The following is a 22,677-nucleotide window of genomic DNA, read 5'->3' as shown; positions in this document are numbered from 1 at the left end:
GTTTGATGACAGCATGAGACTTCAGATTCTTATCCAGATTTTTCCCCCATCCTAGTTTCCCAGAATACTTCAATATACTGGCAGGCCATCTCTCTGTAACAGCTCCACTACCAATAGCAGGTAAGCTGGTGTCCAAGGTAGGTAATTGCCTGCTAAATTATGGGCCTTAAAGCCAACTCCAAAGCACAGTTACAAATGGTTCTGACCCCTCTCTCTAACAGACACATTGTAAATAAAATAATAATGGTCTTTTGGCTTTGGGAAATCTGATTTTTCCCTTACATGTCTCATTCACTAATATACTCAGCACATTTAGTCAGTCTCCTGATTTTTAATCTTTCAGTTCTATGCAAGCACAGTATGTACAGTATAGTAAAGTATCTAATTTGTATATATCAGGCAAACCAAATTTGACCACATTGAGATATCACATTATTAATAGCTGTTTCCTTTAAATAGCCTTCAGTTTGCTTTAATCTTTTTTGTGCATGATCTTGTGTGAGAAAAAAGGCTTTCATTCAGGGTTCTATTTTTATATGCAAATATATCATTTGATTATATCCTTTTTTGTCCCTGTATTATCATGAATATTTCCAGTGAATGATATATGGGTTATATCTATGATTTGTGAGCTATATCATATTATAACTGCTTGCCTGCTCATCTGCATCACAACATCCCTATTGATGTTTATTTGTCTCATTTATATATTAATCACACTTCTATTTTCAAAGATATTTTGTTAAACAGTTTTCCCCCTAGAGTTATAATAGCACAAAGATGTATTTTCAAACTGAGCTCATCTCCATATATCATTTTTTGTTAACAATAAATCATCATTTTGTCACAGACACCATATTCAATATCGTCACACTTTATATAGTTCTGATATATGGCTTCTGAGTAATTAAAGACCATGTAAACAGTTTACAACCCACTTTGCAAGCCACTTCACTGTCCAATGACTTTAATAATGTTCTGCAAATACCAAACAAAAAAGGAAACCAGCAGAGTCTGTCAGAAGCGAGTGCCAGCAAAACTAACTGCATGATCAAAGCTGTTTTATTCCTAACTGGTGAATTACATGACCATACAAAATGACTGTTCGCTGCATTCAGTTCATGAGCAACTAAATAGTGCAGAAAATCCTTTGAAATAAAATTTAGTAGGTCAGATCAGCCATTGTGTTAATCCAATTTAATGCTCATTGAGTTCAATGCACTCATGTAAAGCAGCTGGAGTAAAGCAGGGGAGAATCAGGCCCTCTAACTTGGGTGAACAGATGTCTCAGGGCTGGTCTACACTAGGGAGGGGATCGATCTAAGATACGCACTTCAGGTACGTGAAGTCGAAGTATCTTAGATTGAATTACCTACGTTCCTCACAGCGCGGGATCGACGTCCGCGGCTCCCCGTCGATTCCGCTATGCTGTTCACATGGTGGTGGTTCCAGAGTCAACAGGAGTGCGTTCAGGGATCGATATATCGCGTCTAGATGAGATGTGATATATTGATCCCCAAAAAATTGATTGCTACCCGCCGATACGGCCGGTAGTGAAGACATACCCTCAGAATATTGATATAAGGTTCCCTTTTATGGGCCCATCTGCACCAATAACTTCTGCATAGATGCCCCTTGACAGCAATACGGTTTTCCTCCCAACATGGTTTAAACATGGTTTGATCTTGCTGTGTAAGTGGACCAAATTGTGTTTTAACTAGGGCTGTCAAGTGATTTTAAAAAATTAAGCATGATTAGTCACACTGTTAAACAATAACAGAATACCATTTATTTAAATATTTTGGGGGTGTTTTCTACATTTTCAAATATATTTATTTCAATTACAACACAGAATACAAAGTGTACAGTGCTCACTTTGTATTATTTTATTACAAATATTTGCACTATAAAAAACAAAGAAATAGTATTTTTCAGTTCACCTATACAAGTACTGCTGTGCAATCTCTTATCATGAATGCTGAACTTACAAATGTAGAACTATGTACAAAAAATAACTGCATTCAAAAATAAAACAATGTAAAACTTTAGAACCTACAAGTCTACTCAGTCCTATTTCTTGTTCAGACAATAGCTAAGACAAAGAAGTTTGTTTAAATTTGCAGGAGATAATGCTTCCTGCTTCTTGTTTACAATGTCACCTGAGAGTGAGAACAGGCATTCATATGGCACTGTCACAGCTGGCATTGCAAAATATTTATGTCAGCTGCACTAAAGATTTATATGTCCCTTCATACTTCATCCACTATTCCAGAGGACATGTGTCCATGCTGATGGCAGTTTCTCATAGAATCATAGGTTTGGAAGGGACCTCTGAAGGTCATCTAGTCCAACTCCCTGCTCAAAGCAGGATCAATCCCCAGACAGATTTTTACCCCAGTTCCCTAAATGCCCCCCCCCAAGAATTGAACTCACAACTGTGGGTTTAGCAGGCCAGCACTCAAATCATAGAGCTATCCCCCCCTGCTTCATAACAATCCAAAACACATATTCATTTTCATAAGTTGAGTCATGCCACTAGCAGAAGGTTGGTTTTCTTTTTTGGTGGTTCGGGTTCTGTAGTTTCCACATCGGAGTGTTCCTCTTTTAAGACTTCTGAAAGCATGCTCCACACCTCCTCCCCAACAGATTTTGGAAGGCACTTTAGATTCTTAAACCTTGTGTCGAGTGCTGTAGTGATCTTGAAAAATCTCATATTGGTACCTTCTTTGCATTTTGTCACATCTGCAGTGAAAGTGTTCTTAAAATTAACATGTGCTGAGTCATCATCCGAGACTACTATAACATGAAATATATGGCAGAATGCGGGTAAAACAGCCAGAGACATACAATTCTCCCCCAAGGAGTTCAGTCACAAATTTAATTATCACTTTTTTTTAAATGAGCATCATCAGCATGGAAGCACGTCCTCTGGAATGGTGGCTGAAACATGAAGGGGCATATAAAGCATTAGCAGCATTATCTCCCATAAATTTAAACAAACTTGTTTGTCTTAGTGATTGGCTGAACAAGTAGTAGTTCTGAGTGGACTTGTAGGTTCTAAAGTTTTTCATTGTTTTGTTTTTGAGTGCAGTTATGTAACAAAAAAAATCTACATTTGTAAGTTCCATTTTAACGACAAAGAGATTGCACTATAGTACTTGTATGAGGTGAACTGAAAAATACTATTTCTTTTATCATTTTTACAATGCAAATATTAGTAATAAAAATAATATAAAGTGAGCAGTGTACACTTCCTATTCTATGTTGTAATTGAAATCAATATATTTGAAAATGTAGAAAAACATCCCAAAATATTTAATACATTTCAATTGGTATTCTATTGTTTAACAGTGTAATTAAAACTGCAATTAATCATGAGTAATTTTTTTAACCACAATTAATTTTTTGAGGTAATTGCATGAGTTACTGTGATTAAATTGGCAGCCCTAGTTTTAACTATGTTCCTGAACCATGAGCATGAGCACTGATGGGGATCTCATCTAAAGCTAAAAGACCAAAGAGTATTTTAAATGTGTTAAGAACTACTGAGTTATAATCAGGTACCCCAATATGGCGGTAGTTACATGTTATGGTGCAGATGAGACATATAGTATCAGTTCAAATTCAGCCCTTTTTGTTCATGACTGAAAGCTGTTAATTTGTGACCACTGTTCAGTGACGTCCGTTGAAATGTGCTGATGTTCTGTGTGCAGGTGCACACATGTCCACTTCCACAAAAGCACTTCTGGCATTAGTTGGTATCCACACTGGCAGTGTAAAAAGAAAGACGAACACTGAATGGGCTATGGAGTCTGGGCTACACTATCACCCTTAAAGGTAGTCCCTCTACTACTTCATACCTGAGGCTGCGCTGGTGGGTTGTTATAGAGAGATGTGTAACTGCTTCCTAGTCAAAAAGTCAATTCATTATTTCATCCTCTTTTAAAAGAAAAAAAGGTTATTTTCATGAAGAGCCCAGTCTAATTGCATGAGGTGAATTGGAAGCTTTTATATTGACTTCATTGGGAGTTAAATTGGAAATAAGAGGGGAAAACACATTTAATCGAAATCAAACGTTATTTTGCTAAGGGTCTGAAGTTACATTACAGTGTGTAACAGAAAATTCACAGCTGCCAGTCAAATAGGCTTTTTTTTCTTCCAGTGGAACTTAAACATGCACTTGAAATTAAGCATATTCTTTAAGTGTTTTGCTAAATTGGGATGGTACCACAACATGCTTACAGTTAAGCAAATGCTTAAGTCCCTTGATGAATCAGGGAGTCTGCCATCATAGGCTCTGTGATGCTTAGTGAAACTGGACGAACAAAATGATACTACTGGGCAGAGGGATTTAGGGCTTGGCTACACTCAAAACTTCAAAGTGCTTGACGCGGCAGCGCTTTGAAGTGTGAGTGTAGTTGCAGCGCCAGCGCTGGGAGACAGCTCTCCAGTGCTGCACGTACTCCACCTCCTCATGGGGATTAGCTTGCAGCGCTGGGAGCCGCGCTCCCAGCGCTGCGGCACTGTTTACACTGGCGCTTTACAGCGCTGTATCTTGCAGCGCTCAGGGGGGGGTGTTTTTTCACATCCCCTGAGCGAGAAAGTTGCAGTGCTGTAAAGCGCCAGTGTAGCCAAGGCCTTAGTCGCAAGAGAAAGTTCAAGGATTGCATATAAGAATGAACAGCATGCTGGAGGCAACATTCTGGGAGCTGGGGCAAGGAGGGTGGTGAGAAGCCAGGAGCCAAGTAGGGAAACAAAACAGATGATCACAATAGTCCCTTCTGGTCTTATAAGCTGAGTCTATGACTTTCTACAGCAAACGAACACTAGACAGACTACTTGTTCCTAGGCGCACTAGGAACAAGGCTGTTGCCACAGAAATAGTACAGAAATGGGTGCATTACGCACCTGTTATCAGATTAATTACACTTATAATTAATCATACCAATTAATAACAGCTCAGCCCTCTGTAATTATATGTACTTATTCATCATGGTATCTGAGCCACTACAATTAATAGGAAGTGGATGTCTCTATCCGGTGAGTAAAATCTCAGCACAAATCAGTAACTCCCCTTGCTCTCCATAAAACATACAGCAAACTAGTCCAATTATTGGAAACAGAAACCTGGGTTGACCCATAGTTGTGAATAGTGGTGCTGAGTCTGAGCTGACATACTGTAATGAAGCACAGAATCTTCAGATTGTTCGGATTCCCATGGACTTTTGCATGACATTTTACTCGTTAATTATACTGACGTGTGCTGATCTCAACCCTTGCCCCAAATGCTATTTCTTGCAGATGTATTTGTGACAATGTGTTTTTCAATGCTGGTTTATCCGTATTGTTTCAATTTTCACAGATCTGTAACTAGATGAAAAACATATTCTGCAGTGCAGAGAGAAAGTGGCTTGTTTGCAGAACGAGGCAGTAAAAGGATCTGCAACCCCCAAATCACTGTTTAAAATAACAGTTTGGTTCCTAGTGAATGCAATACGTACATTTTCTCTAGGTCACCAAGTCCTGAGAAAGCTCCTTTTGCAATGACTCTCACCTTGGTGAGGACAAATCTCCTGAAAATAAAGAAAATTCATGCTGATTATTTATTATATATATTACAATACTGCCCAGTGGACTGTCAGGATTGCAGATCCACTGTTTTCTGGATGGCACAAACACAGAGGCAGAGAAGATTTTTGTTCTGAAGAATTTACAGTTTAAGATGTTGAACTGTCATTGTCATAATATTTAAGAGTAGGTTAGATAAATGTCTATCAGGGATGGTCTAGACAGTATTTGGTCCTGCCATGAGGGCAGGGGACTTGACTCGATGACCTCCGAGGTCCCTTCCAGTCCTAGGGTACGCCTACACTACAGCATAATTTCGAATTAACTAAAACCGGTTTTATAATACCATATTATAAAGTTGATTTTATGCATCCACACTAGGGCCACGTCCAGACTACCCGCCGTATGGGCGGGTTTAAATCGATTGCTCGGGGATCGATATATCGCGTCTAATCTAGAGCGATATATCGATCCCCGTAACGTGCTTATATCGATTCCGGAACTCCATCAACCCAACGGAGTTCCGGAATCGACACGGAGAGCTGCGAACCTCGATCCCGCGCGGTGTGGACGGGTGAGTACATTCCGATCTTGATATTGACTTCAGCTACGTTATTCACGTAGCTGAAGTTGCGTATCTAAGATCGATTTCCCCCCCAGTGTGGACCAGCCCTAGGGCACATTCATTCAGCGGTGTGTGTCCATGGTCCTAGGCTAGCGTCGATTTCTGGAACGGTGCACTGTGGGTAGCTACTGTAAAAGAATGAGGCCAATAATGTCGATTTGCGTCCACACTAACCCTAAATCGATATAGTAATATCGATTTTAGCGTTACTCCCTCTTGTTGGGGAGGGAGTAAAGAAATCGATTTTAGAGCCCTTAAAATTGATTTAAAGTGCATTGTAGTGTGGACGGGTACAGCGTTAAATCGATTTAACGCTGTTTTAAATCGATTTAACTGCTAGTGTGGACCAGGCCCTAGAGTCTATGAATCTATGAACCTATAATCAATCCTGTAGGCCTTATGCCTTAACAGTAGCCCTGAGCAAAGGGCAACATGCTGTTGTGCTGCCACTGAAACATCCCAGGAGGCCAAATGTCACTTAATGAGTCACAATTTCCCGTGGTCCTCCACTGCTTTGGCAGGGAGTAAAACAGTTCTGGGTCCATATCTGGGACAGCTATACTGGCCAATGCATGTGAGGCAGGGGCTGGAGACATTCCCATCCCTCCAGCCCTCTCTCACCCACCTGCATGTGGGGGTGGATGAGATGGTTCGTGGGGCCTGATCATCTTCTGCGCTGTGAGTGGTGGGATGGGTCACTGACACAAAGCACTAACGAGTTGTCTTGTACTCCCTGTATTTGCATAGCCGCACAAGTCAGGCCACAATCTGACCACTAAATAACAGTAGTGCCAGACAACAGCATGTCAGGTAATATCTGCTGTGGATGTACGTTAGGACTCTATACGGAATACTGTGTTTGACAGTTTGTGCTGATAATTATGCACAATATTCCACAGAATGGTTGTGGAACTAATGAAAACTTTAGAAGTGCTGGATGGTTCATGGAAGACTCTTTCCCACATTGACCAGAGAATGTTTTAATTAGATTTTTTTTAACAGACCTCCGTAGTGCTTGACCTGTTGTAGTGCTTGACAAACAAAAGGAGGGGTATCTATTGGTCCTTGGATAAATAACATTATCTAATTAATTGGCTTTTCCCCACAAATTTAATTATTTATAGAGATAAACAAAAGAATTATTTATGCTAAAATTACCTATTTATCAGGTTACATAATACTACCCTATAGGTCATTATGCATTAGAAGCCAGGACAAGAAGCTGTGATAGGGAGGGAATGATACATTCAACAGTGTGTTGGTAAAGGTTTCAGAGTGGTAGCCCTGTTAGTTCTGTATCAGCAAAACGAGGAGTCAGATGTGGACAGAGATGGCAACGGGAATTTGTTGCAGGGACTGGTTCCTGGGACTAACCCATATCTATTCAAGGGACACCATCATAGGACCTAACCACATCAGTCACCCCATCAAGTGCTCATTCAGCTGCACCTCTACCAATGTGATATATGACACATCGTGCCAGCAATGCCTCTCTGCCATGTACATTGCCAAACCAGACAGTTTCTACACAAAAGAATAAATGGACACAAATGAGACATCAAGAACTGTAACATTCAAAAACCAGTATGAGAGCACTTCAGTCTCCCATGACACTCAATAACAGACTTAAAGTGGCAATTCTTCCACAAAAAAACCTTCAAAAACAGACTTGATGAGAAAACTGCAGAAACTGAATTAATTTTCAAACTGGGCACCATCAAATTAGGCCTAAATAAAGACTGGGAGTGGCTGGGTCACTACAAAAAGTAATTTTCCCTCTGTTGATACTCACACCTTCTTGTCAACTGTTGGAAATAGGTGACATCCACCTTGACTGCATTGGCCTTGTTAGCACTGACCCCCCACTTGGTAAGGCAACTCCCACCTTTTTGTGTACTGTAATATATATACTGCTTACTGTATTTTTCACTCCATGAATCTGATGAAGTAGGTTTTAGCCCATGAAAGCTTATGCCCAAATAAATTTGTTAGTCCCTAAGGTGCCACAAGGACTTCTTGTTGTTTTTGTGTTGGTAAGGGAATTTATCCTTATTTCTACAACTGCTGTTGACAGCTGAAGTCACACTCATATCCTTTCAGGTACAAAGACAGACACTGGCCATAAAAGGAAAAAAAGGGACCTTTTTAAATCAAAAAGCTACACACAGGTGTGTCCACTATGCAATTCTCTCGCTCAGTCTATTTTCCTCCAGGATTGACATCTAATTATTTCTTGAATTACCACAGAGGTTTTGCCTCAACAGTGTTGCCTAATAGCAATTCCTTGCTTTTATCGTCTCAAGGTGAAGAACTGTTTCTGGTTTTTTAAATGGTTTTTTAAAATCTGTTATCGTTTCATTTCTATTGATGTTGCCTTATTTTAACATCTGTACAGGGCTGGAAACAAAAATTAGATTGATATTACCTACTGTACACCATTGCAGTTTATACCTATCTTTTAACAATCTGCACTTCAAGGCTAGAGAGACTTTCTATCCCATTGTTCACATCAAGTATTCATAGAATCTACTGTCCTCATTATGCTATGTAATTAGTCTAGAATTTCCATATTATGATCATATTTTAATCAAAATCTCGGGTAAGGGTATTATCTTGCTGGAATTCCACTATAATGAATTCTTACTATTTAGATGCATATCTTTGGTGGAATATGGTTCCTCATTTAGATCTCTGAATTTAAGTAGTTCAGTATTTAAATACCTTGGGTGAAATTCATGTCTGGTTTAACTCCATTAACTTCCATGGGGTTATACCAGGAATGAATTGGCCCTCTCAAATTTTCATTTAGTGAAAGATGATTGATTTTGGACTTCATCATTCTCCTATTATTATTAATTGAAACTGTTCCGAAATAGCTGCCATACACAGTGTCACATAAGAATTGCAGCACTGAGATCATTATGCAATGTTGAAGGATTAAAGAGTTTCCAGGAAAGGCCTAACCTGGATTAGGCAATTTGTAAAGATTACCCCAAAACATGGTGAAGGAAGGTAGTTCATCCAAAGCTATGTCTGGACTTTCATTGTTCAGCTAAATACAATGGAGGCCTTCAAAATACTCAGTAGGCCTAGTGTTACAAAGCTGAACCAATTAGGGAACTGCTTGCCTTTGATCTACTTTGAAACCTGTTCCAAACTCCCTTTTGTAGCAATAAATCCTTGGCTAGAGAGCCCTAGCAGGCATGCTCAGTATGAACAGCCATATGGATGTAAGCAGTCAGGATGAGCCCTACCCTGACATCTGGTGGTGAATTATGGGAAGTGAGGAAAGAATGTCAAGAAGTGTGATATCTCAGATATTTGCATGGGCACACCCAGCAAGGCAGCCTCGGATGGTTATTTTGACAGCTCTGGGATCCTCAATTTCTTTGGTATTGGGGCAGGATAAATAAAGTGTTGCCGCCTGATTATGTGAATGAGGAACTACAAGACTGCTTTATGACAGAGATGTCTCAATATAAATTAAAGGACACTTGCTAGACAAGGGACATGGGTTCCAAAACCTAGTGAATTGAGAGAGGTTGGGGGATTGGTGTGTGTGTATCTGATGGTATGGGCTCCTTTGAGGGCCTGGAACACCAATTGCACATCCTTCTCTAGTCACTGTTAAAGAGTAGAGCTAATTTTGATTCTGTTAGGAGTCCATCTAGAGACTGCTGAGCTGAATTCATGTTGGGCCAATAGTGCATCAGGACTCCCCTACTAAGAGCTGAGATCACTGAGTGCTGTGTTAACTAGTGGGGGATCCTGAAGACCTATCGTTAAGCAGCTGGCAGAGTGGAGCCATTTGCAGCGTGTTAGAGCGACCCATGAAACAGTGAGCGGAGTGAAGAGGTTTGCAGGGACAGCTGGAGGAGTGACACAGCTGGTGTGGTGGAGCTGGTCGTGGTGAAGGCTGCAGCAGAACTCCACGGAGAGGCAGAGCAGTTGCCCTGGCCCACATAAGGTGCCCCTTAACACCCTGTGTGGACTCCTCCCTTACCCTCCCACTTCCACCCAGGCTGGGGGGCGGTAAAACTCTGCAGATAAACTCTTGAATTCTGGGGTGGCATTGACCAGAGACTTTTGGGTTGTTGGACTTTGGGGTGATTGGACTTAAGACCCTAAGGGGGAAAGGACTTTGCCAAATGTACTTGGAGGTGGGTTTTTGTTTATGGTTTGTGTTATAATCCTGTTTGTGGTGTTTCTCCAATGGGATGCCGCATTGTTTCCTTCCTTTATTAAAAGGATTTTGCTACACTCAGACTCCGTGCTTGCGAGAGGGGAAGTATTGCCTCCCAGAGGCACCCAGGGGGTGCGGTATGTAAGTGTCATAGGTCACTGGGTGAGGGCTCGAGCCGGTTATGCATTGTGTTATTGAAACGAAACCCCTGGATACTGAACCCGGCCCTTGTTGCTGCCAACTCAGAGGGGCAGAAGGGTTACATATATTTTTGCCAATGTATAGAAATACTCTAAATCAAATCCTGTTGATATGGATGCAGAGCAGCAAGATGTGTATATATCTTGAATTAAGAGCTGGATTCTGCTACCCTTTAGTTACCCATGGTGCATACAATTACACACGAGTAACTACATTCATGTGAGTAGACCCACTGAACTCGGTGACACTACTCATATGAGTAAAGCTACTTGTGTGTATATAAGTGTTTGCAGAATAATAACCTTACTTTGCAACTTTGATTTGAACAAGTCATTTTGTAGAGTAAAGTGCTACTCAGTCTGAGTAAGGATGCCAGTTGGAGCAGTTAAAATTTAATTGGTGTTCAATAGCTAAATCTTGCACACCACTTAGAAAAAAATAGGACTAATTATTCTAAAAAACCCTATGCCTAACTGGGCTGTAATAAAGACAGTCCTATTGTTGCAAATAACATTGAAGGTATGTCTATACTGCAATAAAACACACATGGATGGCCAATGTCAGCTGGCTTGGCTCCTGCTACAGAGCTAGAAAATTGCAGTGTAGATGCTTGGGCTGCAGCCCAGGCGCTGGGACCCCCTCCCATCACAGGGTCCCAGCGCCTGGGCTCTAGTCCAAGCCCAGGTGTCTACACTGCAATTTATAGCCCTGCAGCCTGAGCCTGAGCCAGCTGACATGGGCCAGCCAGAGGTGTTTTCTTGCAGTGTAGATATACCCTACAAATCTAATTTAATCTAAAGAGGCTACTTGTTGAAATTGTCAACTATATAATGGATATGTATCTATTACAACCAGTGAAGTGATGTAGAGTTTATAAATCTCAAGAATTAGATTTTAACAATTAGCCTATATTTAAATAATTTAAATAATAAAGTAGCAATTCCCTGTTTGAGGCATCTACCATAAAATATAACCGACAACCACTTCTTTAGTTTTGTTTTTAGAGTTATTTTACTATGGTCACATCTGAATAATAAGTATTTGTGCTTAAGCATTTTTATGCCAAAACAAAGAATAAGTCACAAGGGTCAAACTAAAATATTTGAAAGGTTTACATACAATGGAAAGAAGCACATCTCTAATCACTGTACAACAGCCCTGGCTTGTGGGTGTTTTGGTTTTTTGCACGTATTTTTAGTAGCTGTATGTTTTTTTCAATACTTAGTTGATTTTAATTAATTGCATTTTACAATAGTTGTGTGTGCAAATTTGATTATATATTTGTTTAGTGAAGTGTCTAATTTGCAATTTAAAAGTTTATATGAATAGAGTCTACACACTAATGGCCTTAGCTCAAGCCCATTGAAGTGAATGGAAAGACTCCCAATGACTTCAAAGAATTTTTGCATCAGAAAAGAAATGGAACAAAATAAAACAAAATAAAACTTCAATCATGGGGACAATGAAAGAACAAATAGCTCAAGCAGACAGCTACTGGAACCAGAGGATCTGGTATAAGCAAAATGCCAAAGCTACAGGCAAACCACCCAGCCAATGAAAAAGATACCTGACACAGAAGATGGGAATTAAAAGGAGGCAGTAGTAAAATGATCATGAATAAGCTCACCTAAACACATGGGGCATGCCTCATGCTCTGAAGTCAGCAATCAAAGGATTCTATTGAACCTTCTCCAGGAGAAAGTTTTACAGCTGGAAATCCTCAGGCATGACAGACAAGAGATAGATGGTGTCATGGTCTAGGGAAGGGCAGTATTTCCTAATGGTTAGAGCTGAGAACAGGAACTGGGAGTCAGAGCCGGAGTCAGAAGCCAGGCAAGGGCACAGGACCGGAACAGATGGGAACGGAACAGGAACAAGCATAGGAACAAGACAGGCATAGGTGAGATCACAGCCAAGGTATAAGTGTTGAGTAGTTGCTGAGCTTAAATGCAGACCTGTTGGCTCCTTAAGCCAGTTGGGTGGGCCAGTTCATCAGGCAATTCTGCCACAGTCCACCTGGGCTCATTAACCGGTCGGAGAGTGGAGCTGACTAGCCCCAGGCTCAACTGAGAGAACTCAAGTCCACAGTTCTTAACAGAAGGAGAAGCAGAGGCACAGAGAAGAAAAGTGTATGTCCTGACGTCTACCTGGTCCAAACTGAACTAATGATGGAAAGCAGACCCATCCCAGCATATAACAACTCTCAAGAAGGAACAGAGGGCAAGAAGTAATCACGCAAACACCTGGGACCTAGATTATAAATCTTTTAAAAGCAGATAAATCAGAATGCAACAAAAATTGCATTTCAGGGCCAATTTTTTTTTTTAAGTACCAAAGTTGGATATGCAAACCATGCAAGGGTGGATAGACAAGTATTTGTGTATGCAAAACACGTAGTTTATGCACCAATAGGCATTTACACATGCAGATATATGTTTTGTGTGAACTGTTAACTGTTTATAACAGAATACAAATATATTTTGCGTGTATAATATAGACACCTAGTTTGGAAGACTTGGTCTTAATATGTCTTCTTGGCTGCACTTGGAAGGATATTATGGCAAAGGCCTTTACCTATCCATGAGCTAGATTCTTATCCTTACTTCACAAAGTAGCTAAACTGAAATCAAACTACCAAATCCTACAGCAAGTATTTCCAACAGCTGCCAATAACCTTGTAAAACAAAGGATTTTCGATGATTATCATAAGTTATATTAGCAAGAAAAGATTAATCTCTGCATCATAAAGCAAAGATGAATTTCAGTCTTTCAAAATACTCTTTAAAACTTATTTCGCTGACCTATTTAAAAGTCACACACAGTTAATCAGAAAGCACATGTATTGTAGAATTATCTTCTTTGGCTCATGTAAAATGCAAATTCATGACGTTAAAATGAACTACATAAAGTATGTACCCTAAACTTTATAATTTAACATAAAGTACCACAATAAAAAAAAGGCAAGACTCAGTGGCCATAATGCCAAATCACCAAATTCTGTTCCAAAGAAATAAATATGATAGGATTTGAAGAACATTTTATTTGAATCTCTGAGGTAATAGACTGATGTTATCACCTTCTAATCCTCTGTAGCAATGTATATTTTGTCAGAAGGAAACATTTACTGAGAAATTTAATTTCCTCTCTTTGCTATTTTTTCCCCTGCTTTGTGCTCCAGCACAAACAGCAAATGAGTGTCTGCTTTACAACAAAAGCCATGAACCTTTTTGTGTACGCTATTTCTTTCTCTTTCTTGTAGGCAAAAAATAAAAACCAAACCTGTTCCAAATTATTTTTTTTCTTGATTGACCAGTGGAACACTTTACTTTTTATGTAACAACATTAGGAAAATAAACGTGATAGACAAGAGCCACAGGTGATGTAATTCAATGTAGCTTCATTGATCTGGCTCTAAGCTTATGCTCTTATTTCCATTGGAGTCAATGGAAAATTCCTTTGGGCCCAATTCTGATCTCACTTAAACTTGTGAAAGTCATGAGTAACTCTACTGCATTAAATGGAACGATATCAGAACCAGTCCTATTGACATCAGTGAGATTAAGGTGAGGGCAATAAACAGAATTTTGCTAGAAAGGCCTATAAGCACAAATATATTAGCATAAGGATATTTTCCTCAACAGTATGGGAAAGGATCAGTATTTTCAGAAAGAAAAAGATCTTATTAATAAATGTAGTGTGACAAGTCCTGCTGCTCCTATGGTGAAGTAAGTTTTCATGTCCAAGAAGCCAGAGCTATGATTTTGGATTGGAAAGTCATGTGATCAGTTTAGAGGTCTTTATTAGAGAGTGTTTGTTGTTTTTGGCAATGCCTATTAATATTAAAAAAATCGTTCAGCACGTGTTCTAAGTTTCCCTTTAAACCAACCGTACAAACCTAACAGGAGTCTCTGAACTTCATCAGACCACCAGTTTTTAAGCAGAACTCAACACTGATTTGCAAATCCTGTTTAGTGGCTTAGCAGTGGTCCCTCCCCTTCTGGGTCACTGGGAGGCCACTCCACCTCACTACATAACTGGGTATCACCCACAGGCAGGGAGTTAGCAGAGTCCTGCATCGACAATGGTTCAAGCCTGCAGTCCAGGCAGAGTTGCAAGTGAGTCCCTGAGCCCAGGCCCTCAGTCAGGGCAGGGCAGCAAAAAGTTTATGGCTCTGGCCTACAGTCAGGGCAGAGCAGCACAGGGGTCTGGCATCCTAGCTCCAGCAGATGGCTGACAAACACAGGCCTCTTGGCCTAGAGAGGGGAGGCTGCCACCCCAAGGGTGGGGTGACCAAGGAGCCTGGTCCCACCTGACTCCTCCGGATCCCAAACGAGGGCCAACGGTGGCAGAGTATTTTGCTACTGGGGAATCCAGCCACAACACACTGACTGCAGACATCCAGCTCAGGAGCAGGCAGGAAGTATCTATCTCTTTCAGCAGCTGCAGTCCAACTGAGCTCCAGGGCTTGCCCTTTATACTTCCAGTCCCGCCTCTTGACTTCTGGTGGGAGGGGTGAGGATGGTCTGGTTCCACTTATTTGCGTTCAGAGCTTGGTCTCTCCCCTTCTTGTTCAGTAGAAGGCCACTCCACCTCAGTGCATCCTGTATTCCCATTTTTCTTCCTAGAAAGCTTATTTTATTGTAGCCATCTCATGCCTCAGTCCTCCACGGTCAAATTGCTCAACCCAAGGAAGGGCTTCAGGAAGCCCTGAACACAGAAGAACCAACATCCTTCTCTTGCAGAGAGAGGAGAGAGTAGCATGTAGCATGTGCCTGGTGGGTCCACAATCTTGCACATCCTGAAGCACTGGTTGCAATTAGGAGAGCTACTAAAAACTAATGGCATGCTATTGCCCTGTAATTTCTAATTCTGAAAGGTTCCAAGATATTGATATAATTTTCCAAGAGGGAAATAGCTCCGAATGGTTGTTTCTGATGTATTGCTAATGTTTGTCACCAGAAATTAGCTTCCTGGAAACAATCTGATTTATGTAAACTGGTTTCAGTGGGTGCTGACGGCACTTAGCATTTTGCAGAAGAGAGGGTAGCACTTGCTAGTATCAGGCTCCCAGTTGGCCATTTTTCAAAATATGTGTTTTATTTTTCTTTTCCTAACAAATGCCATTTATTTATTTATTTTTATGTGTAGGTCAGTAGAGAGTTTCCCAAACTGTGGTGTACAAAGCACTTGCTGGTTATTTGCAGACCCAGAGTTGCTAGCCTCCCAAGCATCCAAATATCATTAATTAGGTCCTAAGAACCCCTGAGACTAGCTTTAAAATGATGAGTTTTTTTAAAATAATACATGTTGAGGTTTGTGACAGGGTGTATCAGGCCTGCTGAGGCCCCCTGCTGGAGGCCTTATGGCCCTGCCACACCTTGCCCCAGAAAAGGGCCATGGGAAGGGTCCTCTAAGCTGCCTAGAATGGGTGTGTAGGACACAGCCAATGGGAGCCCAGCAGGCTAGTGTAAGAACAGCTGCAGGGCCAGACTGAGAGCAGTTCCTTGCGGGAGCTAGAAGAGTGTAGACAGTGTGCCTGTCTGGCAGGACCTTGGACAGAGAAGTTCTGGAAGAAGCTGGAGGGAGCGAGGAGACCTGGGTTGGTTGCTGAGACCCCATTAGTAGAGTCCTGTGTGGATACAAAAATGTGTATCCGCATCCAATTCACGATCTGCAAAGTGGAAGGTCCATAACTCCATGCTGGCTCCCCACAACTACCAGTGCAGCCCTCCCTGACCCAGCTCCCCAGACACCCCCACTTCTCCCCAAGGACCTCCTGCCCTACCCCCTGCTCCACCCCCACCATACCTCATTTCCTGCTCTGGGTAGGAAGGCTACAATCCTGGGCAGTCACTCCCTTTCGGAGTGGGGAACAGCTCAGACATCCCTATGCAGCTGCAGGGGGCTGTAATGCATGCAGACCTGGCCCAGGCAGAGAGTGGCAATAATTACTCTCCCTTCATAGAGCAGGCCCTTGCCAACCCCCTAGTTTAAATTATAACACCACTCCTCTTTCAAAATGGGGCTTGGGTCACTCCCTTCTGGAAGTTGTAGTTTACCTCCTCTGTCCATGCAAGCTGGGGCCTCCAACTCCCAGAATGCCCAGCAGACTATCTGCTTGATGCCAGGGCCGAGTCCATTGCTAGACTACAGGACTAACTAAGGACCTAAGCCCAAGGAGGTCTACAGCAACAGAAAGTGCACACAAACACACACACACACTCAACCAGGGGCACTCACAAGAGGTAAGTGCGCCCCATCACAGGGTATTTTTATTTGCCTGCTGGCTTCAGAGCCTACAGGTGCACTCATGTGTACAAGCTTTTTTCCAAAATTATGAAGGATGGAAACTTACTTTAAAAAAAAAAAGAGAGCTGAGAGTCTCATTAAACCTCTTGATTCCAGGAGCTAGAACGGGAAAAAAATACCAAATGTTACACGGCTCATGATAAAATTACAAGAATTGTCAACACCACTGATAGCTGGAAGCTCTGTATTCTAGGCTTGTTTCAGCTCTAAATGGTCTGAAAGTAAAGTCCTACGTACAGCACATTATAGTAGCTTGACTTCAGAATGACAGATGTGTGGACTAGAGCCAAAGAGAAGAAAAAAAAAACACCAGCAGCTTTACAAAGCAGGATGATAATCTACTGAGGTCACAGTAGTGTGCGGAAGTCAGTGTTTCAAGGAGAAAAATAGATAATACAATTTTTATGGAGAAGAGTGAAAAATATTTCTTCAGTGAACTTTCCAAAGATGGACTGAGAGAGCAAATAAATGTCTTGCTCTTACATATTGTTTTTAAATGAGCAAGACAAGGTAGGTCAGATAATACCTTTTATTGGACCAACTTCTGTGTTTAGAAGGTACAAGCTTTCAAGCTACACAAAGCACTTCTTTAGGTCTAGGGATGGAAGCAGACCATCTGAGCTAAATACAAATTGGGAGAGATTGTTAAGCAGAAGGGGTTACACTTGTTGGAGGCAGTCACCTGAAATGAAGTGGGCAATCAGATTAGATTGTTATACATAAGGGATCTGAAGCAGACAATTAATGGTAGTAGGCAAGGTGGTGTTGTAATGAGTCATAAAACCAATGTAGCTGTTAAATCTTTGTTTTTGGTGTCTAGGAAAATTATGAATTTAAGTCGCCAGGCTTGCCTTTTCAAGGGATTGTACAGGTTTTCCTTGAAGATAAGTATTGAAAGATCAGACGGAGTGATCACTTTGAGAAAAGTGTTCACCCCTGGGTGATATGGTGTTATTCCTCTTACCATTTTTTCCTGTGGAGATTAATTTGAGAGCATGATGATAATCTTGTTTCACCCACATAGTTATTGGGGCATTTGATGCACTGGAGTTATGCCATATGTTGGGATAACCATGTGTAAGCCCCGTGAATCTTGCAAGGAGAATTGTATGGGATATTCGTCATCATAGCAGTAGAGATAATGTCTGCAAGTTTTGCATCTGTTCTGGTAGGGTTTAGTGCTGCTTTGAATTGGTCTGAAGTTTGCTTCTGATGATGAGTTTTGCGAGGACAGAGGGTTGCTTGAAGGCCAGAAGAGTGGGTTCATGAATGATTTCTTTCAATATATGGCCCCATCAAGTACAGGTTGTATATATTTGATGATACACCATATGGGTTCCAGGGTGGGGTGGTAGGTGAGATGTAAGTTCAGTTAGTGGGTTTCTTTTTCCCTGTATTGAAGCAGGTTCTTTTGGGGTATTTGAGTGGCCCTTTCCATGATGTGATCTACTTCTCTGGAGTGTTCTTGTTTAGCAAAGGCAGTTTTACTTGTGTTAGCTGTGTAACCTGGATTTCCTCTTTGGAGCAAAGTCTTTGGTATCTGAGTGCAGGGCTGTAGATAACAGATTCTTGTGGTGTGCCTGGGGTGTTTGCTGGTCTGTGGACGTAAATGCAGTGATTGGTGGGTTTCTCATATATAGTTGTTTGTTGGGTTCCATTGTTTAAGCTAAACATGGTGTCCAGGAAGTTTACCCTGGTGTGGAAGTGTTCTAGAGACAGTTTGATGGTTGTTGAAGGTGTGGTTAAAAAAAAATCTATGAAGAAGTATAGCTCTTCTATCGAGAGGATGAAAATATCATTGTATCTCAGGTATGTCTTTGATTTGTGGTGCATTTTTCCATAAATTCTGCATTAATATGGCCAATGAAGCCATGGTATTTTGGGGAGCCATCCTAGTGCCCATGGCTGTTCCCATGATTTTGACAAATTGTTTGTTGTTAAATGTAATGTTGTTGTGGGTAAGGATAAAATGAATGAGTTTGGCAATGTATTTTGGGTAGATTTCTGAGTGCTGTGCATTACGTTGTATGTGTTTGAGGCAATTAATGATGCCTTCCCAGTGAGGGACACTAGAGTACAGGAAGGTGACATCCATGGTAGCAAGGATGCTGTTCTGAGGGAGGTTGTTAATGAAGGAAATCAATGTCTTGCAGGAAGTTGGCCCTTTTTGTGGTAAGTTGGGCTGTTGATTAATCACAGTTAACTCATGCTATTAACTCAAATTAATTGTGATTAATCACAGTTTTAATCGCACTGTTAAACAACACCAATTGAAATTTATTAAATATTTTGGATTTTTCTACATTTTCATATATATCATATTAGGCGTAGCAATTGAAATCAACTTACAAATGTAGATTGTTACATAACTGCACTCAAAACAAAAGTAAAAGTTCAGCGCCTACAAGTCCATTCAGTCCTACTTCTTGTTCAGCCAATCACTAAGACAAACAAGTTTGTTTACATTTATAGGAGATAATGCTGCACTCTTCTTATTCACAATATCACCAGAAAGTGAACAGGCATTTGCACAGCACTTGTGTACCTGGTATTGCAAGGTATTTACATGCCAGCTATGCTAAACATTAATCCGCCCCTTCATGCTTCGGCCACCATTCTGTAGGACATGCTTCCATCTGATAACATTTTTTTTTTAACAAATGCGTTAAATTAATTTGCGACTGAACTCCTCGGGAGAGAATTCTATGTCTCCTTGTCAAGGTTCCCCCACACTCTGAACTCTGGGGTACAGATGTGGGTATCCGCATGAAAGACCTCCCCCCAAGCTTATATTCTACCAGCTTAGGTTAAAACTTTCCCAAGGCACAAATTCCTTTCCTTTGTCCTTGGAGGGCATTGCTGCCAGCACCAAGTGATTTACACAAAAATTTAGGGAAGGCTCATTTGGAATCTCTATCCTCTCAAATATCCCCCCAAGCCTCTTCACCTCCTTTCTCGGACAAAGCCCTGGCTGGGATGATTTAGTTGGGAATTGGTCCTGCCTTGAGCAGGGGGTTGGACTAGATGACCTCCTGAGGTCCCTGTCTGCGATTTGGGGTGTGTGTCATAAACAGATAGTTACGGGTTAATGTCTCTTTTACCTGTAAAGGGTTAACAAACAGGGACCCAAACATCTGACTAGAGGACCAATCAGGAAACAAGATACTTTCAAATCTAGGTGGAGGGAAGCCTTTGTTTGTAGTTTTTGGGTTTTGCTTTGTTCTCTCTAGGCTCTGAGAGTGACCACACATACCTACAGGCTCTCTAATCTTCTGTTCCAATTTTGTAAGTACAAAAGTAGAAAGACAGGTTAGTCTTTTTAATTGTTTTTCTGTATTTGCAATTGTGTATCTGGCTGGTAGAGTTTTACTGTGTATTTGGGTGAAAGTATTCTAAATTGTATTTCTGCCGGAGAAAGCTTTCTTTCTATTGTCTTTAAGCTGAAAGACCCTGTAACTTTTTACCATCTAAATTGCAGAGATAAACCTTTTACTTTTTTCTTTCTTTTTTATTAAAAGTTTTGCTTTAAGACCTGTCTGATTTTTTTCTCCTAGTTAAGGCTCAAAGGAATTGAGTCTGTACTTAACAGGGAAGGAGAAGGGAGGGGAAGGGTGGAATCTCTTTGTTTTTGATTCACGGAGCTTGAATCTGTATATTTCTCCAGGAGCCGAGGGAGGGAACACCTGGAGGGGAGGAGGGGGAAGGGAAATGGTTTATTCCCCTTTGTTGTGAGACTCAAGGAATTTGGGTCTTGGGGCCCCCAGGGAAGGGTTTTGGGGAGACCAGAGTCTATCAGGCACTCTACTTTAAGTCCTGATTGGCGACAGCAGTACAGGATCTAAGCTGGTAATTAAGCTTAGGGGAATTTATGCTAGTACCCATATCCTGGATGCTAAGGTCCAGATTTGGGAATTATACTATGACACCTTCCAACCCTGATAGTCTATGATTCTATGGGGAGGCTTGAGAATAATATACCAACCAATTGCCTTAGCAATGTGAGCACAGACCAGACCCTTTGATTTCTATGTCCTAAAGACAATCTGGTTCTTAAAAGAAGAAATTTATTTATAAATAAAAAAAAATCACACCTGCAAAATCAGGCTAGACAGTAACTTTACAGCATAATAAAAAGGTTTAAAAACACAGAGGATTCCCCTCTGGGCTCAGCTTCACAGTTACAAAAACACAAATAAAACTAGCATAGGAAAATTCACAAGCCAAAACAAAAATATAACCTAACATATTTCCTTGCCCTACTTACAATTTCTATGATTTTAGATGGATTATTCCAGATATATTTTCAGGAGATGTTGTACCTGCTTGGCTTCTCCCTCTGTCCATAGAGGGAATAATCACAGAACAAACAAACAAATCCTTCCCCCCACCATTTGAAAGTATCTTCTTTCTTCATTGGTCCTTCTGGTCAGGTGCCAACTAGGTTATTTGAACTGCTTAACGCCTTACAGGTAAGGCAATCCAGTACAGCTGCCAAAGAGGGATTTTTATGCTACTGCATATATAAAGGTTGCTACCCTTCCCCCTATATTCATGACACTCCTGCTCTGTGTTTTACCCGCATTCTGCCATATATTTCAGTTTATAGCAGTCTCAGATGATGACCCAGCATATGTTGTTCATTTTAAGAACACTTTCACTGCAGATCTGACAAAACGCAAAAACAGGTACCAATGTGAGATTTCTAAAGATAACTACAGCATTCGATCCAAGATTTAAGAAGCTGAAGTGCCTTCCAAAATCTGAGAGGGATGAGGCGTGGAGCGTGCTTTCAGAAGTCTTAGAAGAGCAACTCTCCAATGTAGAAATTACAGAACCCAAACAACCAAAAAAGAAAATCAACTTTCTGCTGGTGCCATCTGACTCAGATAATGACAATGAACCCCTGGAATGGTGGTTGAAGCATGAAGGGACATATGAATCTTTACCGCATCTGACACGTAAATATCTTGTGATGCCGGCTATAACAGTGCCATGAGGACGCCTATTCTCACTTTCATGTGACACTGTAAACAAGAAGCAGGCAGCATTATCTCCTGCAAATGTAAACGAACTTGTTTGTGTGAGTGATTTGGCTGAACAAGAAGTAGGACTGAGTGGACTTGCAGGCTCTAAAATTTTACATTGTTTTCTTTCTGAATGCAGTTTTTTTGTACATAATTCTACATTTGTAAATTCACCTTTCATGATAAAGAGATTTCACTACAGTACTTGCATTAGGTGAATTGAAAATTATTTCTTTTGTTTTTTTACAGTGCAAATGCTTGTAATAAAAAATATAAAGTGAGCACTTTACACTTTATATTCTGTGTTGTAATTGAAATCAATATATTGACTTACGCTAGGTGAGAATCTGGCCTGAAGAATTTAGATCCATTCAATCATCCTTTGCCACTAAAGCATTAGAAAGTGATCCAGGCATCCTAAACATTGTCTGCCTAGAGTAGTTGAGAATATTTTATGCAAGCACTAACAATCCTGCGATTTTCACAATAAAGTCCACACAAATGCTGAAAATCTACTCTAAAATTTTTTAAGTGGGAATTAGGCACCTAATCTGATTAAGTGCTTTTGTAAATCCCACTAGGCACATACCTGTATATGTAGGCATCAAAATCCTTTGCTGATCTGGCCCCAAAAGCATCCAGTTCTGCCATGTTGAACAGTACCTAAACTAGGAGGAGTGGTAGATATGGTGGAGGGTAGGGATAGGATACAGAGACACCTAGACAAATTAGAGGATTGGGCCAAAAGAAATCTGAGGAGGTTCAAG

General features: G+C 40.8%; 1 protein-coding gene across 2 annotated transcripts in view; it reads right to left on the bottom strand.

Annotated features, from left to right (window-relative positions):
• Positions 1 to 22,677, bottom strand: part of LOC115647596 (follicle-stimulating hormone receptor) — a 171,638-nt gene that overhangs the window by 103,315 nt on the left and 45,646 nt on the right. For both annotated transcript variants that reach the window (XM_030554307.1, XM_030554306.1), the window contains exon 2: positions 5,502 to 5,573. In XM_030554307.1, the coding sequence (XP_030410167.1) occupies positions 5,502 to 5,573 (72 nt within the window). The remainder of the gene's footprint in view (positions 1 to 5,501; positions 5,574 to 22,677) is intronic.

Source organism: Gopherus evgoodei, chromosome 3 (assembly GCF_007399415.2).
Source record: "Gopherus evgoodei ecotype Sinaloan lineage chromosome 3, rGopEvg1_v1.p, whole genome shotgun sequence".
Classification (NCBI taxonomy): domain Eukaryota; kingdom Metazoa; phylum Chordata; order Testudines; family Testudinidae; genus Gopherus; species Gopherus evgoodei.
The sequence above is the reverse complement of the archived record's forward strand: the minus strand, read 5'-3'. Positions and strand labels throughout refer to the sequence as shown.